Source organism: Petaurus breviceps, unplaced genomic scaffold (assembly GCF_028583685.1).
Source record: "Petaurus breviceps papuanus isolate PSGF00001 unplaced genomic scaffold, PetGlider_PUasm1.0 76, whole genome shotgun sequence".
Lineage (NCBI taxonomy): Eukaryota > Metazoa > Chordata > Mammalia > Diprotodontia > Petauridae > Petaurus > Petaurus breviceps.
In genome coordinates, this window is record NW_027186473.1 from 43,942,721 (window position 1) to 43,961,927 (window position 19,207).

Sequence of the window (19,207 nt, forward strand, 5' to 3'; positions counted from 1 at the left end):
CCTCTCCTTCTCCCTTCTCTCTTCTCCACTATCCTTTTCCTCCTCCATCTCCCTCACCTCTCTGGAGAGGCAACATGGCATGGTGGATAGTTATGGACTCCAAATCGGAAAGATCTGGGTTCATGTCTCACCTCTGACATTTATTAACAATGTAACCCTGGGCAAGTCACTTAACCTCTCTGGGCTTCGGTTTCCTCATCTGTAAAATGAGAAGTTTGGACTAAAAGGTTTTTAAAGGTCCACCTGACTCTAAATCTATGATTCCTTGTAAAAAGTGCCTGGGACATAGTAGGTACTAGAGAAATTCCTATTCTCTCCCTCCCCAGTCCAACTCCCTTTAATCTTTCCTATTTCTCTATCAACATAAATATAAACATATATATTACAGCTTTTGGATTTGTAATTTCATGGCTACAGGGAATGACTAATGTGGAAACCCCATCCTCAGATGCAGACCAACAAGCGTCCGGAGTCTTTGAGAGGACAGATGTCTGGGTGGCTAGGTGGCACAGTGAGTAAAGCGCCAGCCCTGGAGTCAGGAGGACCTGAGTTCGGTTCTGCCCTCAGACACTTAACACCCACCCACCCACCCACACCCACACACACACAAAACCTAAACTAGTCATGTAACCTTGGGCAAGTTATTTAACCCCAATTGCCCTCCAATAGGCAAAAAAAAAAAAAAAAAAGAGAACAGATGACTTATACAGGGTCATGAAAACAGTATATATTGAAAGTAGGACTTGAACTCATGTCTTCTTGACTGCAAAACCAACCCTGTATCCATGACATTCTACCTCTCCTATATCTCATGTTGTTCAGTTGTGTTCAACTCTTCATGACTCCATGGATCATATTGTCCATAGGGTTTTCTTGGCAAAGATACTAGAGTGGTTTGCCATTTCATTCTCTAGTGGATTAAAACAAAAAGGTAAGTGACTTGCCCAGGGTCACACAGCTACTAATTGTTTGAGGCCAGAATGTGAACTCAGGTCTTCCTGACTCTAGGCCTAGTGCTCTATCCACTGAACCACCTTGCTTACGTAAAGGCACATAAATATTTTGGGCACAGAAACTAGATATAGCCCAAGTGTAAGCAGAGGAAATTCTTGATACTTTGAGTTCTAAGGGTGTTTTTCTAAGGCACATATGTGTGGGGGAGGCAGGGAGGGGGACCATAGCCTGGGTTTTGAGCTATGTTTTCTACTTATAATGGATTTTCCTCATGCAGACTCTGTATTTATGACTACAGACTGATGATTTAGTGGTTTGCTCCTCCAATGCCTCTCCAGTCCTGCATTCACACAAGCTGATTTGTGTTGTGAGCATAAACCATTGAGATCAGCACACAGCTGTCATGAAGGCAGCTGGGACACGGAAAGAAAAGCCAGGCTAAATGTGTGTCACTGCAATCGATCACTGCCCTTCAAAATGCCCCCTCTCCTGCTCTTCTATCACAAAAGCTCTAAGAGAATCAAAGGGTTGGCATGATTTCTCTCCTTCAATGATGATTCTTATCAGAGTCCTATTTCATTAACATTGTGGGATGCTTCGTCCTCCTCTGATTTCACTGTCATCATTGAGAGCAAAGGGGACAAAGGTAAGGCTGGGGTGAAAGGGGGAAGGGCAGGGAGGGGAGGACTGGTATCTGGGGCTGCTGTCCTCATTATGGTCTGGCTTTTTTCAAACACCGTCTTTTGTTGGACTCTCCTCTTTCTTGCACAACTCTGGGATCTGGGAGTTTGGCCTGCTGCCTGCCCTCATCTGTTCAGGAAGAACGTCCATATAACAGCTGGTGGCTCACTAGCTACCATTGTTTGTGGGCTAAATTTGACACGGTCCTGGAAAAGTCTTTTTTCCTCAGCTTGAAGCCAGCTGGCTGGAGTCTCCTCACCGGGGGAGACACTGAACTTTTTATGGATATTTGGAACTGAGGGGGGCTTACTCTGATGGCAGAATGGAAAGAAGGCTCTGTTTCCAATATCCTGGACACTGAAGAATCTACACACAGATCTTTATTTAACAGCTAAACAGTCTCTGAGGCATTCTCTCCCATCACTGCTGTGCTCCCTCATGTTGTTATAAAGGCTGTGTGCCAACTTCTCAGGTGGCTCAGAGACTAGAATTCAAATGAAACCCAGAGAATGAAGTAACATTAAAAAAAAGAAGTTGGTGTAATTTCCCTTTGGTGTTGAGCAGGTGCTAGAAATACAACCGATGTATTAAATAAGTAATCATGGACCTGTGCTCTCCTCACTTTTGGGAACCCTCACCCCTCATGCAAATTACAACCAGAATAGGACTTAGTTGGGGGCAGCTAGGTGGCACAGTGAATAGAGCACCGACCCTGGAGTGAGGAGGACTTGAGTTCAAATCTGGACTCAGACACTTGGCACACTAGCTGTGTGACCTTGGCCAACTCAACCCCAATTGCCTTGCCTTCTCCCCTCAAAAAAAAATAAAAAACAACAATAAAAAACCAAACGGAATAGGACTTAATAGAGGCATTGCCCAATATTCCTAGAGGTTAGGTGACTTGCTTAGGGTCACACAGAAAATGTCTTAAGTGGGATCTGAACCCAGGTGTTCGACTTTAGGCTCAGTATTCTTCCTACTACATCTATTTGTCTCATTGTTAACAAGAAAAAGAAAATGCTAATGGCATAAATAGCACCTTGACACTGAGGAATGATGATCCAAAATTAAAGAGGGGCTGGGAAAACCCCTAGGGATGAAAGTGCTCATAGTGAGAACAAAGTGAGGAAAGTTACCCCCAGAAAAAGGAGCTCGTGCAGGGTTACCTCAGGTGGTGCCAGTCCTATGACGACCCTGTCCTGGGGGTGCCCTCAGTGGATAGCTCAGAAGAAGAAAATTCCCAGGCAATGACCTAGGACTCTTTCCTGCTTTGTGTTCCTCGTGAGCTGGTAGAAAAGACAAGGAGGAGATGGGCGCTGGGGGTTGGGGACCAGGTGGACAAACTGCTTACCGGAATGCCTAGGGCCTTAAGGATGTTCATCTTGCACATGGGGCAGGTCCGATGGTCTAGCAGCCAGGGGTCCACACAGGATTTGTGGAAAAGATGCCTGCAAGGAGAGTCACAGACTTTTAGCACTGGACATTGTTCGGCCCTTCCCACTTCCCCTGCTTTATGGTGAGGACCCCGAGACCCCTCAAGGTGAAGGAAGCTGTCCAAAGTCACAAAGGAAGGATAACGTCCATCTCTTTACTGTTCGCCTCCCATTCTTTTTTTAGGCAGCCAGGTGGTGCAGTGGTTAGAGTGCTGGGCCTGGAGTAAAGAAGGCTCATCACTGTAAGTTCAAATCTGGCCTCAGACACTTACTAGTTGTGTGACCCTGGGTAATTCACTTAACCCTGGTTGCCTCAGTTTCCATATGTAAAATGAGCTGGAGAAGGAAATGCAAACCACTCCAGTATCTTTGCCAAGAAAACCCCAAGTGGGGTCATGAAGAGTCAGACATGACTGAAACAACTGAACAAAAACAGTGTTTTTTTCATGATACCAGGAATATGTTTACAATCTTATTTATCCTGGTTCAAGAGGGTGTGAGTGTGTGTATGCATGCATGTATGTTAAATATTCTCAGCTTTGTCTGCCAAATTTCAGAAGATGTGGGGCATGTGGAAACAGGGAGGCTTCTCACCTGCTTCAACATGGCAGGAACACGACAGCTTCCCAACATTTACAGGAAGAACGTTAGTGGAAAACGTACAGAGACAAGTCTTCAGAATGACTTTCTATTCCTTTTTTCTGGGTGTAGAAGAAAGAGAGCTGGACTGAGAGTTGGAAGACTGCCTGAGCCCATGTTCTTCATTGACTAGCTCTACCATTTTGGGCAAGCTGTTTTGACTTCTCCCAGCCTTAACTCATTTCCTAATCTATAAAATGGGACTAACATTGGACTGCCCACCTCCTTGGGCTTTTTTGAGAACGAAGTGAGATAATTTGTATAAAGTGCTTTGTAAATTGCACAATGCTGTCATTTATTGTTGTTGTTGTTGTTATATTACTCTCAAATAAGACAGCTGCCTCTGCCATTCCTTCAAGTTATAATACCAAAAAAAATTAGTAAATGCATGGATGGTACTATCAACATGCTATCAGGAATCAAAGAAGGGAGATTCCTTTTGGTTGGGGTATCAGAGAAGGCTTCAAGAAAGAGGAGACATTTAAGTTGGACCTTAAAAGAGGGGTAGGATTATAGAAGGCTAAATTGCAGAAGAGCATTTTCCAGATGGAAAGAACTATGTCAACAATGACATAGAGGTAGGAAAGCTCAGAATATGTACAAAGAACATCCAGGAACATAGTCTGGTGGGAGCGGGGACTACGAGAGGGAAAATATCATCAGATAAAGTAGGCTGAAGGCAGGTCGTAGAGGGCCTTAAATGCCAGATTAGGGAGACTGGTCTCTACTAAGTATCAGTGGGGAAAAGGAGTGATTTATCTGGCTAAAGAATATAGAACAGAGTGGAGAGGTGTGGGGTCTGGTGGCAGGTTGACTGGATCACTAATTTGATAGCAAAAGTGATATTTAATAGTGGCCTGAAGGAGGGTAATGGTCATGGTAATGGATGAGACAGATAAAAGCTTTATTTCAGAAGTAGAATCCATAGACTTGCTAACCGGCTGGAGGATAAAAGTTAGGCAGGAAAGGTCAAAGGAGGCTCTGAGATTTCTAGCCTGAGTGACTGGGACAATAGGGGATTATTAACAGAGTAAAGTCAGGGAGAGGAACTGTATTTTGGGTGGGGGTGGAAGGGAAGAAGTATGATGTTTGGTTTTGGCCATTCCCTTCAATCCAATTCATGTAACATTTATTATGTACCAATTATGTGCAAGTACTAAGCTGGGGATTGGGGATATAAATACTAGGGAAACAAAAAAGGAAGAAGCTATACTTATTTCTGTTAACTTCTTGTTGTTATTGCCTTTTAATTCTAGTGACTTCCCTCTGGTAATTATTTTCTGTTTATCCTCTATATAGCTTTGCTTTTTTTCTTTCTTTCTTTTTTTTTTTTTGCATGTTATCTCCCACTTTGTAAACTCCTTGAGGGCAGGAACTGCCTTGTCTCTTTTTGTGTCCCTAGAACTTAGCACAATTCCCAGCACATAATATAATATCCAGCTTAATAAATGTTGATTAATTCATAATTCTTGGGAGTGGGGATGGGGAGGACAGGTGTCCTCTAAGATGCTAGCATGACATCTAGGTCCATGTCTAGCAGGCAGTTAGAAATATGACTCTGGCGCTCAAGAGAGAGATCAGGGTTAGAAAAAAGAGATCTGCATAGAGGTGATCAGTGGATCAGACAGCCAAGGAAGGAATCAGAGTGCACGAAAAGTGAGAAATACAGCCTTGTAGGAAGAGAAGCTGTTGAAGGATGGAAAGTAGGAATAGCTGAAGATGTAGGAACAAAGGTAGGAGAATGGTTTCTGGCCTTTCTATGCCAGCAGCCCAGGTCAGCTCTTTATGCCGTTGTGGCTGGACTACTGCAGTCGCCTTCCCTGCTTCTGGTCTTTCCCCCTGTAATGGGAATGCAAATTTGGAAGATCTTCCCTGCCCCTAGGCTAAAGTGCACCAGAAGCCTGGGGAGGGAGGCTTGTTTTTCAGTAGATACTTCTTGATTGGCCAGTGAGTCAATAAGGTTGTTACATTCTCTGAGCCAGGAGAAGGCTATATAAGCCCTGATGTGTAGCTTTGTTTTTGGGACTCACTTTGAGAAGTGTTCTGTAATTTGATCTGAATTCTGGGAAGCCGTTGTTGAGAGTCCCCCGGCTTTGAAAAACCCAGAATGTGGAAACCCAGATGTTGACTGGGTATGGATGTAATGGTTGGACAGTTTGGAAATCTGTCTACTTGATGTTTCTGTCTTGATAATTATGCCTGTATACTTTGAGGTTCAGGGTGCTGACCTTTTCTCCTGAACAAGGTAAACGATATATGTCTGACTGATTAAAGTAAGCTTGTTAACCCATTTTGAGTTGCTTTCCTTTAACAAAGCAGATCCAAGAACCTGTGTGCGCAGGCACCCTGGGGACACTGGGGTGCTTGCTGCTACACCTCCTTCCCATTCATCTCACACTAGGTCAGCAGACAAATCTTCCAAAGCACAGTTTGGTGTTAAGCCCCCTGCTTACAATTCCTTAATGGGTCCTCTTGGCCTACTAAGTGAAATACCATCAATGTCACTATGTGTACATTGTCTTACTTTATGTCATTTTCAGGATGTGGAAAGGAAGTCTCAACTCAAAAGAAAACAAGGGGATAACAAAGGTCAAAAGAAGGACTGAAAAGATAAAACACATAATTATTCCAGTACAGGGGTGCTGGAGATAGCTTGAACTTGACATATGTTAAATTTTCAGCATGAACATCTGATAACCTCAGAAATCAGCAAATGCTACAAATCAGGGTCTGATTTATTGTTTTGTTTATTGTCTAGGCTTTAGAAAGTGATGGAGAAAACATTTATAATGCAGAATAAACGAAAAAAAAAAAAGTGCTGTGTACTTCTCTCTTCCCCTCCCCCAGAGACTTCTTAAAAATTTACCATCACACCCATGCTTATTTTTTTAACATATATACTGAGTGCCAACAAGGCAGGATCAAAGCATTGAAAATTAGAAAGGGGAAGAGGTATGGCCTAGTCAACTCCCAATATAGGGTTTTTCCTACTACTCATAGATCTTCACATACTATTCGTTGCACACCATAAAAATCAGATACTCTTAGAATCCTTTATGTTGGGCTGCAATCTAGATTCCTTACACTGCCCCTAAGCAGTGAAGAAAATTCCAAGAGAACAAAGGGTGAACACAAAAGGAGAACCAGGAGGGAGGGGCACCCAAAGCCTAAAGAAGTCAATCAAGCAACAAGAGACATTTGTTACTCATCCACTGTCCTAGGCACTGTGTTAGGTACTGAGATACAAATAAAAATCTCCTTGATTGTGCCTTTTCTCCCTCCTTTGTATAGTTCCCAGCATCTGTCATCACCAACAAACACTGTAAGCAGGCATTTTGACAAATGGGCATATGAACAACTGGGCACATTATTTTCTTCCCTGAAGAGAGGAAATGGTCATAAGCCGTAAGGAGAAAAGGACTCAACACAGGAGAGAGTCAGCAGGAATACTGATTAAGAGAAAGTAAGGACCAATGAAGTTGTCCTTTCTTTTTCTGGTGAGGGGAAGAAGGATGTCCAGACCTGGAATTTCATCAGTGTGGGGAAATACATTCCACCACAAAGATGGAGAATTTATCTACTTCATGTACCTAGAGGAATTGCAAGGAGCAATTAGAGTTAGTGACTTGCCTCCTATGATTTTTTGTTTGTTATTCAGTCCTGTTGGCTCTTCCTGAACTTATTTGGGGTTTTCTTGGCAAAGATATTGGAGTGCTTTGCCATTTACTTCTCCAGCTAATTTTATAGATGAGGAAACTAAGGCAAACAGGGTTAAGTGACTTGCCCAGGGTCACGTAGGTAGTAAGCATCTGAGACCAAATTTGAACTTGGGAAGATGAGTTTTTCTGACTCTGAGATCAACACTCCATCCACTGCATCATCTAGCTTCCCCTAATCATACCACCCATGATCATACATATCAATTATAAGTGAGAGGCAATATTTGAACCTAGATCTTCTTGGATTTTAAGGTCACCCCACTAGCCCACTTTGTATCCCCTTTTATACACATTCAAATAGGAGACATACATAGAAGGATGTATTCCTCTACTTTTAGGCTCAATGGAACATTAAAAAACTTAGAAAAGAACTAGGTTTTTTACTAATATCAAATGAAGCTAATCATAATTACATATTTATACATGCATATATGTGTGTATAGAGACTTTATATGTATACATACACGTGCACACACACACACACACACACTTTGCTTCCTTGGAAACTCGGGGGAGGGAGGTCTATCTTGTCCAGGTTGGAAGCACAGCAGCTCCTCATAGGCCTGATTGATCTCATTGCTGATGAGCATGAAAACACTGACTTGCTCTATTTCTATCTGACCTGAGTCAGTCTGTCCTTCATCAAGCAGCCTGGTGGCCCCTCACTCCCAGTGGTACTCATTAATATGATACCTAGCTTGAGTGCACACACCTGCCTGGTTTTACCAAACTGGTACCTGACCTGAATGTGGGCACCTGATTGGCTTTAACCCCCTTTCTCCCCTTGCCCCCCACCCTCCCCACTGCAGCTCTGAACTAATCTGAAGAGAACCACCAGTCTCAGCATGTGCCACCATGTCTGGCTATATATTGGTTTAAAAGCAGATAATGTGGACAATGTGAGAATTTAATTTGCTGAACTATGCATATTTCTTATGAGCATTTTCTTTTAAAAAATAGGGCTTTTTTTGGGGGGGGAACAATAGGAGAGATAACGAATTCTTTTTTTTTTTTTTTTGAAGCAATTGGGGTTAAGTAACTTGCTCAAGGTTACACGGCCAGGTGTTTCTGGGTAGGTGCTAAGTGTCTCAGCCCATATTCGATCCCAGATCATCCAGACTCTGTGGCCAGTACTCTTACTCACTGTGCTACCTGGCTGCCCCAAGAGATAATGAATTCTTGTAAGTAAATTAATTTTAGAAAGAAAAATAAATAAAATCAATAAATGCAAAATTTGTCATCTAAACTGATGGATTTTTATATCCTTGAGTTTTTAAAAATGTTTTCATGGTTCACCTATACTTTCTTGTGTGATACTCTTTCCCTTTTTCATAATATTTCTCTCCTCTCCTACATCCTTCTTTTCAACACTATAGAGGGAGGGAGGGTGTTAGTTTCCCAGTCTCCCAGACATGTCCACATCGCTAGCTTCTACCTCCTATACAGCCCTTAATAGCTGAGCTAAAAGGAGAATAACTCCATCTTCCCCCTGGCATTGGCTCCAGCTTCTCCCTCTGCCTCAGCTCATAAGGTATGGGAACCACACTGGCACCTACAGAGAACCAACACCGATGCAGCCTTTCCCAACTGGAATGAATGCTCTCTGAGTGTCTACACTAAGCTCGTGATCCACTTTAGAGCCCCTTAAACAACTTATTTGGCATGGCATTCTATATAGCATGAGTGATTTTTTTTTACTAGAAAACATGGAAAACCTTTTCACAGTGTCTCTGGGTTGGGTTACAACCACTCCTCATGACCCCACTGGAAAAGAAAAGGTGATCTGGTACAATCATCAATGCATCTGTACTTCCTTCAGGTGTATTTAAGAATTCATTAGAGCATGTTATGTAGAGCTGGGAGGGGCCTTTGAAGGTATTCCAGTTCAGCCCCCTTGACAGAACAGAGGCAAAGAGAAGCAACGTGAATGGCCCAAAGTCAGAAAGGTAGAAAGTTAAGTGGCAGAGCTTCATTTGATCCTAGCTTTTTGGTATCCTTTCCATGGCACCATGTTGCCTCCTAGCTCCAGTCTCAGAGCTGAATCCAAACATGATGTGTCAAAAAGGTTCTGTCCCCCTGGCTGTGTCACTTGGATAGAAATTCAAGACCAAAAAAAGAAAAGTTTTTTTGGGGTGCACTCAACTCACCTGGAATGCCAAAACTAAAACTATCAAATTGAATTCAATTCAATCTGACAAACCTCTGTTAAGTGATTCCCATGGGCAGTGTTGCAGATAAAAATGCAGAAATGAGACAGTCTGTACTCAAGGCACTTATTCTCTCCTAGGGTAAGGGGTGGGATATACATATATGGACAACTAAAGATTTTAGAAGGAAAATTTAGAAGGCTTCATGGATAAGTAAACACTTAAGCTTAGCCCCAAAGGAAGACAAGGTGTCTGAGGAACCAGTGAAGAAGGAATTAATTCCAGCCAAGGAGAATGGCTTCGGTCTCAGAATGCCAGTTTAGCTGACAATGAATTTCATGATAGGGAGGAGTAATAATAATAAATAATGGTTTAACAGTGTAGTAAAGTTTGTAACATGCTTTACACACATTATTTTCCCTTCCTTCTTCCCTCCTTCCCCCTCTCTCTTTCTCCTTTCCTTCCTTGCTTCCCTTCCTTTCTTTTCTTTTTCTTTCTTTTATTCCTTCTTTCCTTCCCTTCTATTCTTTTTCACTCTCTCTTTCCTTCCTTCTTTTCTTTCCTCCCTCCCTCTATTTCTTCCTTAAGGGTATCAAAAATTATAAAAAAGGTTTTACTGGCACCTATCCAATAAAAGGCCAGTAATGTAGCCAGGTAGGATATGGATAATGACTTTCTTCCTCTGGCCTTATTTTTGTTGCAGGGCCTTTCTCTCTTCCTAGTCTTTTCCATGGGAAATTCAAATTTTCTGAACTGATAAGTTAGTAGTCCCTGAACCCAAGAGCTCCTGGAAAATTGTTGGGAAATTATCTTCTGCACGAATGATGCCTGTGCAATTAGCTACTAGAAATTAATTGGGAAGTCACACAAACCTTTTAGACAGAAAGAGAAAGACAGAGAGGGCGTTGATAGAGACACAAGCTCTAGTGACCAGGAAACATTCAAAAATTAGATTTAATTCTAAAAGGACCAAGTTAGCTGGAGGCGACTCTGCTCTGAGATCTTTTCATGTGGGGCAAAGAATCTTCTTTTATTTATTTCTTTAAATATATAATTAATTAATTTCTTTTTGGTTTTCAACATTCATTTCCATAAGATTTTGAGTTTTGAATTTTCTCTCCTACCCTCTCCTCCTTCCCCAAGATGACAAGCAATCTGATATAGCCTCTACTTATACATTCATATTAAACATATTTTCACATTAGTCATGATATAAAGAAGAATTAGATCTGAGAGGCAACACAAGAAAGAAGAAACAAAACGAAATAACAAAAGAAAAGGAGAGCAAAGAGTGTGCTTCCACCTGCATTCAGGTTCTTTCTCTGGATGTGGATAGCATTTTCCATCATGAGTCTTTTGGAGAATATAAGAATCTTCTTTTGAGAGAAATTTCAATTTCAGGCAAGGCTTGGTCTGAAAGACAGACCAGGGCCACTCTCAGGTAGTCAGTCCCCTCAAACTTAATTCCTACTTTTAAACTATATTTCCTGATTAATGAAACTTGCATCATCTGTATGAGGCGTGAGATGCCCCCAAGTCTGTTTGTCTATCATCCTTCTCCCCTTCCCTCCTCAATATTTTAATACATCTTTTTTTTTACACACAATCTCTTTCCAGCTACCTCCTCTTCCCACCCCATCCTTTACATTAACCTCCCTCATTATAGAAGGACTAAAAAGCTAAACCTTCTGCTATAGGAGTCACAACAGAACATATACAACAGTGCATTTGTAGGTGGACTCATAAGATTCTGTATCCCCAAAGTCACCCCACTGCTATGCTGATGCACTTCTCCTTGGCATATATCACAGTGAGATTAATCTGAAAAGCAGTCCTAGATTTTTTTTAATCATCTATAAAGCATTTCCTAGAATTCATAGAATTTGGAGCTGGCAGGGTCCTGAGAAGTCTCATCTTGCAGGAAAGGGGCCTGTGACCTAGTGGGATGAAGTCACACAGTAACAGGTAACAATTTGTGAGAAGTTCTTTCAGGGGTCATTTGCAGTTGGGAAAGAGCATGACCATTTTGGGAAGTGCTATCTGGAGTGGACAACAGATAAATTAGCCCAAGACATTAAATGGAGTAGACATTAAGTGACTCACACACCCTCAATCCTTTATTTATATAAACATTCCTGCTTTGGAAAATAATTTAATGATTTTGAAGAGAGGCATCCTCTGGTCAGAGTGGCAGAGGGAGAGATAGTAATAACCAGTCAATGATACTAAGCAATCTGATATAGGCTATCCACAGCCAGAGAAAGAACTTGGGAGTCTGAATGCAGATGGAAGCACACTATTTGGTCTCCTTTTCTTTTGTTATTTTGTTTTGTTTCTTCTTTCTTGTGTTTTCTCCCATTAGCTCTAATTCTCCTTTACATCATGACTAATGTGAAAATGTTTAATATGAATGTATAAGTAGAGCATATATCAGATTGCTTTATGCCTAACAGCATAAAGGACATGGCACAGAATGGAGATAAAGTTTTAGTCTCTATCTAGAAAACATAAGATCAGAATCACTGTCACTGATTATCTTTGATAGGGGGATTCAGTGAAGACTTGAATGGAATCTGAATGGTCGAGTTCTTGAAGAACACTAGGAAAACCATTCCTATTTCCTGAATCTTAACTTTGTTTTCCCCCTATTGCTATTCCGGTGGATGAGTGAATTGGAAGCCATCAGTTCTGAGCATCCTGGGATTGCCCTAAATCCTCCACTGTTCAGTGCTAAGCCAAAAGCACACCAGCCAGATTAATCTTATCTGTTTTGTTTTTCTATTTCAGTTTTCCTTTTCTCTCTTCCTTCCCTCCTCCTCTTCTCCCACTCCAATTTGACAGTGAGATCTCACCCAAGAATACCAACTGTAACCTTCTATAATACTATGCTCATTTTCCAAACTCTTTCCAGCATGAGAATATTTATTACGGAAATATATATATATATATTTTCTAATCACCAAAAATCTGCCTTCTATATGTAATCTTCTATAAACACTATGCTCATTTTCTTTACTCTTTCCCAGTATGAGAAAATTTATTTTAACAAAATATCCAATCATCAAAAAGTCTGCCTTCTTTTCTCTCTCTCTAAGCCAGATGTTGCAGTACATAAAGTGCTTGGCTTGGCAGTCAGGGGGACCCGAGTTCAAATCTGCTTTCAGACAGTTGCTAGCTGTATAACTTTGGACAAGTCATCTCTGACTCAGTTTCCTTAACAGCAAAATGAAGATAATTATAGCAGCTACCTCCAAGGGCTGTTGTGAGGTTGAAATAAAATAATATTCATAGTGCTTAGTATAATGCCAGCACATAGTAGGCACTTAATAAATACCTGTTTCCTTCCTTCCTATTCCAACCCTTCAATTTAGAATGAAAGAAAAATCTTTCACTGTTGTATACTTGTATAGTCAAGCAAAATAATTTCTGAATGGGTCATGAAAACACACACACACATAAATATATACACACACACACATATACAATACATATATTAAATACAGATATGTATTTGTAAAATGTTTTGCTTTACTATACAAGTGTGTGTAGGATTAATGGAATATAAGATCTTCCCCATTCATTAACAGACCTATGTGACCACATGTGTTTCCTTTTTTCCTTGGAACAGGGACCATGAACCCAGGTCTAAAGGTACACAGGTATTTCAACTATGGATGTCTTGCTGCTTTGAGCTCTGGCCCAGTTCACAATCATGACACATCCTAAGTCACAGAGAGCCCATATTCAGGGAGATTTATATTGTCTTGGTGGAGGAGATTGCTTGGGGGAAGCTTGCTTACCAGAAGGTTTTCAACACCTTTTGGTATTGAGCCAATTAGGCACTGAATCCCGTAGGTTGTGGTGGCTTCTGGCTCTGAGCCTACTAATCAAAACTATACACACACACACGTATATGTATGTATGTATGTATATGTATATATATTCTGGGAGGTTGGTATTTTGCTTAGGGGCTTGCTCATGGGAATAATGTTTCTTTGTGATTCTGCCAGATGAGACTCTAGGTAGCCATTGTTAAGGACTCCCCCCACCTCCTGTGAACCCAGATGTTGGTGCTTCCTGGTCTGGTGATTAGGTATCTCTTACTTCATTTAGACAGTCAAAGCCTTGTCTATTATATTTTCTTGGATACTCACTTCTTTCTACTCATCTGTCTGCATTGTGTAATTAAAGTAAGATTGTTGACCCCTTTGAAGCTCTTTACTTTAGAAAAGCAGATCAAAGAACCTGTGCTAGCAGCCCTCCTGTGTGCTGGTATTATTGGTCTTACACCTCCACAGCAGCTACACTGTGCAAGAGGACTTTTGTTGTGTTTTCATTCTAAATTGAAGGGTTGGTGTAGGAAGGAAACTAGCGTTTATACACACATACATATATATCTTATATATTACATATATTCTATATCCACACACACACACACACACACACACACACACACATATATATATATATATATATATATATATGGATGTGTGTGTTTATTTTGAGTCCTTCACTTTTCCATCAGGATGTGGGTAGCATGTTTCATCATTAGTCCTCTGGAATCATGGTTAGTCATTATGCTGATTAGAGACTCTAATTCTTTCAAAGCCATTTGTCTTTACCATATTGTTGTCACCCCAGATTGGGATATTTAAAAAAAGAACCATGCCAACATTATCAAAATCTTAAAAGTACACAATCTCCCACCTTGTTTAGTGAAACATACAGATTGTAATGACTTTCCCTCCTTCCTCCCCCTTGGTGAGTAATGTAATGCAGTGGGGAAGGTGATGCAGAATGTTGCTGGATCCCAAGACCCAACAATCCAGGCCCTTCCTGGGTAATAACAACAACAGCTAGTATTTATCTGGTACTTCAAGGTCTACAAAGTGCTTTGCAAATATTAACTCATTTTATCCTCAAAATAATCTGGAGAAGCTTAAAGGAGAGTGATCTACAGAGCATGGGAGGAGAGTGATGTAGGTTCAGCCATTTGTAAATAGATCTAACAAGCCAGGTGTTGTTATGGAATGAAAGAAATGCTGAACTCAGAGTCAGACAGATATGAATTCAATACCTGCTTCAGATACTTACTAGCTGGGTGATACTTAACCTTTCTCAGCCTCAGTTTCCTCTCCTGTAGAATGGGGATAATAATAGCATCAAATCCCTCCCCCTCTGTTGTTGTGAGGACCAAATGAGATAATATGTATAAATAGCTTTGCAAGCTTTAAAGCACTATAGTAATGCTAGCTATTATGATGATGATATTGGAGTGTCTACTGAGATGTATATTTTAAATTGCTTATTGGAACTCCTTACTAGCTATTAGAAATGCCTGGTCCTGAGAACAATGTCAAAGCTCAAGGGCCACTTCATAGAAGAGGTGGCAGTCTCTGAGTTCTTTTAGCTGATAGAATTCCCACTTGAAATTATTTGATAGTTATTTTGTACATGTTTTCTGTAAGGATCTTTGTATCTATCTAATCTATCCACATACATGTACATATGCACACATATATGTATGTATACATGCATGTATGTACATATATGATGCCTCCTCTCCCTCCCCCTCTATAGAATGAGGTTCTTGATGGTGGTCCTTTTAGTTATTGTATAGTCCAGTGTCTAAGGCAGAGCATTATACCAGAAAGATTCTAGAAATATTTGCTGAAATGACATGAATGAGAATGGAAAGAAAAGGAGAATCAGGAATTCAACAATGAGTTTGAAGTGAAAAAATCCTGGGGAGAGTGAAGGGGAAGGAAAGGGGAGCTAGGAGAGGCATCCCTAGCATGGCCCAACTCGTTCCCTCAGAAGGACTACACAGCATGTAGCTCTTCTAATCACCAAACATCCTCCTTCCTCTTCTCCCTCTCCTTCTTAATATGCTACTGTGAGCAAACTCCTTTCATAAGTTAAGGCATGAGCTAGTGTTTCAAATTTAGAATCAATGACAAAAGACTTGGAGAGTGGGTAAATTAGAATACTTACCTGGGATAGACAGTACAGAGGAAGAGTTAGGTCCAGAATTGAACAAGGTCATAGACTCATATTGCTAGAGTTGGAAAGGAACCTTAGAGTATCTAGAGAAGGAAAGCAGTCTGGATTGGACCAAAAAGCTCCTTTACTGACCCCCAGCTTCCCATAGGAACCAAGGCACTTCTCAATGCTGACATTCTACCAGAGTTGTTGTCTATCAGTGATACAAACACAACAACTGCCCAAGAATTAAAAAAGAATACTTCCCAGAGGGCAATGATAGGCAAACAGTAGAATTGAACGGGCTGTGGACGATGGAGAATGCTGGCAAAAGAGGTCACCAAGAAACTGTATGCTAGTGACTGCATATGTGTAACCTACATCAAATTGATCACCATGTTAGGGAGCGGATAGGGGTGAAATGGAGGCAGAAAATTTGGAACTCAAAATGTTTTGAAATGAATGTTAAAAACTGTCCTTATGTATAACTGAAAAAAAATTATTAAAATGTATGCTAGGAATAAAAGATAAGTTGGTCATATAGTGAGGGTGAGAGATGAGAAGTGGACATCCTGAATGCTCCACTAGTATTCTCAGGGTATCAGAAGAGATGGAGGAAGGCTGTTAACTATTGTAGCAAACCTATGGGAGGGCATGGATAGGAATTGACCAGGATAAGCAGGCAGAGATGGGCAGCAATCTACATTACTGAAGAGAACTTCCAAGCTTAGGAGCTCTCAGATCCACGGAAATTATTGAGAATATGACAAGACTTGGAAGGGAACTCAGAGATCACCATCAAGCCCGAGGGTTCTTAAAATAGATCCATGGACAAATTTCATGAACTTTATGGAGAAAAAATTACATCTTTATATTCACGAGCCTTTAACTAAAACTTAGCATTTACTTTAATTGTGAATGAAAAAATGAGAAACATTTCTCTCAGAAGGGGTCAGAAGGTTTAACCAGACCACCAAAAGGGATCCATGACACACAAAAAGCTATCCCTTTAACTAGTCCTCATTTCACAAATGACACTCAGTGACATTAAGAGACTTGTCCAAGGTCCTTCTTAGAATCCTCATTAATGAAACATCTGGTTTAAAAAAAAATTTTTTTTAAAGATCTGAATGAAAAAAAAAAAGAACTGAATGAAGTAAATCAAGTGCAGTCCCATTCTTCTTGAACCCTATTAAACTCAGCTCGAGCATGCTTTCTCTATGGTCCTGTTGAATGGGTTATTCCTCACATGCCTTACTCTTCCAAAGTTCAGTTTAAGGGCTACCTTTTATGTAAAGCTTTTCCACCCCCACCCTCAATAATTATTCCTGCCTCCCCACCACTCCTACCCCTCACCCACTACCGGGAATTACCTTGTATTTATTTTTCATCCAGTTTGGATTAATTATATGTGTACACTTTATAAGAGAATGAGCTTCTGGAACACAAGGACTGTGTATTTTTGTCTTTGCATTCTTAGCACCTAAGACGCTGTCTCAAAATGATTGTTGACTGATTGATAATAGGGACCTTTGGGCTAATGGAATCTGTAAGAACCATTCTGGCCTTTGTGTTGCCCATCTCCATCTATTTAAAGTTTTGTAAACACGAAGAAAAAAAGCTGCAGACAGTGACAGCGTGCTAGACATTAATTTTTCATATAAATACTTAATTTGTTCAGGTAATCCAGTTTCTGAGATGGTAGCTATAGAGATTATGCCTAGATATTGTCCTAACAAGTAAGACAATGCAATGCTGGGCATACTTGCTCACTTCGTCTTCACTGACCCTTGCTTTAGACACACTAGGCTCCCAGCTTTTAAAAAAAATATACTTCAGTTTATTTTGTTAAATATTTCCCAATTGCAAAAATCTTACTATTCATTTTTTAAAGTTTTGATTTCAAAATTCTCTCCCTCTCTCCTGCCTCTCTATAACCCCTTTGAGAAGGTAAGCAATTATGCATGTAAAATCATACAAACCATTATTTCCATATTAGCCATGTTGAAAAAGAAAACATACATACAAAAAAATCCAAGAAAAATAAAGAAAATAAAAAAGAAATGTACTTTAGTCTGCACTCAGAGTTCATCAGTTCTCTCTCTGGAGATAGATAGCAAGCTCCCAGGTTTTTAGGGAAGAGCTGGAATTTATCTATCTGTTCCTTGAACTGGACACTGCCCATCTGCCACCCTATGCATTCACACAAGCTGTTATTCCTCATTCCTAGAATACCTTCCCTTCTCATCTCTGAATCCTCTCCTTCTTCAAGTCTTTCCTCAACTGGCACCTTCTGTGTAAAGCCATCTGTGATTTTCCCCATCTCCTCTCTCTCCCCCCTCAATTTTCTTTGTATTATACTTACTTGTATAGATATGCCCATAGAAGAATGTATGTTCCTTAAAGATGGGAACTGTTTTATTTGGCAGTGAGGTGGTGCAGTGGACAGAGCACTGGCCCTGGAGTCAGGAGGACCTGAGTGTAAATTTGACCTCAGACACTTACTAGCTACGTGACCCTCGTTAACTGTTTGCCTCAGTTTCCTCATCTGTAAAATGGGGAACTCTCAGGGCTGTTATGAGGATCAAACAAGATAATAATTGTGAAGGGCTTAGCATAGTGCCTGGCACACAGTAAATGCCATATAAATGTTAGCTACTCTTACCACTATTTTTCATTGTCGTTATAATAGTTTTTGAAACCAAAATGCCTTGCATAAAAATGCACTTAGTAAATTTTTATTGAATGTATTGAATTTCTGATACAATCAGCAGGGCTGTACTTCTTAGATCTATCTTTTACCATACCCTTAAAACTCAGCTGGTTTCAAATTACCCTCTTGGGTTTGGGATAGGGATGGGGATGAGGAATACTGTACTAGACTCGGTATAATTTTCTTTACTTAACTCTTAGGATCTAGAGCTGGAAGGACCTGGGAGGCCATCTAAGAGTGCAGTCTTTTCCTTTTATAGATGAAGAAACTGAGATTCAGGTTAAAATAGCTTTGCCCAGGATCACACAGGCAGGAAGTATCAGAGACAGTATTAGAAACCAGATCATCAGATCACACATATATTGTTTTTTCCATTAAACCATGATGCTTCCCTGGGTTTTGAGTATAGCTGTAAAGAAAGCTGAAAAGTCAAAAAAGTGGGGAGATTTCATCAGTTGACATTAAGATCAATTAACGTTTCTTCTATTCTAGAGGAAATGAATGAAAGAATAAAAAGGCATTTACTCTATGATCCAGTCACATTGCTTTTCCTAACATAGAGCACTCCATCTCTCAGCTCTGCCTGAAATAATCTCCCCTTTCAACTCTTGCTCATTAATTCTCTGGCTTCCTTTAAGGTTCAGCTCAAATGCCACCTCTGGGGAAGACAAGAAGCCTTCCCTCTTCTCTCCCCCCACTGTCTTACCTGCCATTTGAACTGCTTATATGTATATGCTTTGCGTGTAGACAGTAATTTGCACGTCCCCATTGGAGCTTGCTGGGATCAGGGACAAAGCTTTTGCTATCTTTGCATCCTCAGCACTTGGGACAGTTCCCAATACATTTTATTGATACATTTTTTTTTTGTTGTTTTTCAGTCATGTCCAACTCTCTGTAACCCCACTTGGAGTTTTCTTGGCAAAAATACTAAAGTGGTTT

General features: G+C 40.6%; 1 protein-coding gene and 1 long non-coding RNA gene across 4 annotated transcripts in view; one reads left to right on the forward strand and one right to left on the reverse strand.

Annotated features, from left to right (window-relative positions):
• RNF150 (ring finger protein 150) overlaps positions 1 to 19,207 on the reverse strand; it is a 386,314-nt gene that overhangs the window by 79,428 nt on the left and 287,679 nt on the right. For all 3 annotated transcript variants that reach the window (XM_069105421.1, XM_069105420.1, XM_069105419.1), the window contains one exon: positions 2,987 to 3,083. In XM_069105421.1, the coding sequence (XP_068961522.1) occupies positions 2,987 to 3,083 (97 nt within the window). The remainder of the gene's footprint in view (positions 1 to 2,986; positions 3,084 to 19,207) is intronic.
• LOC138175102 (uncharacterized) overlaps positions 1,397 to 19,207 on the forward strand; it is a 41,106-nt gene continuing 23,295 nt past the window's right edge. The window contains exon 1 of the long non-coding RNA XR_011171876.1: positions 1,397 to 1,600. This is a non-coding gene — a long non-coding RNA (uncharacterized lncRNA). The remainder of the gene's footprint in view (positions 1,601 to 19,207) is intronic.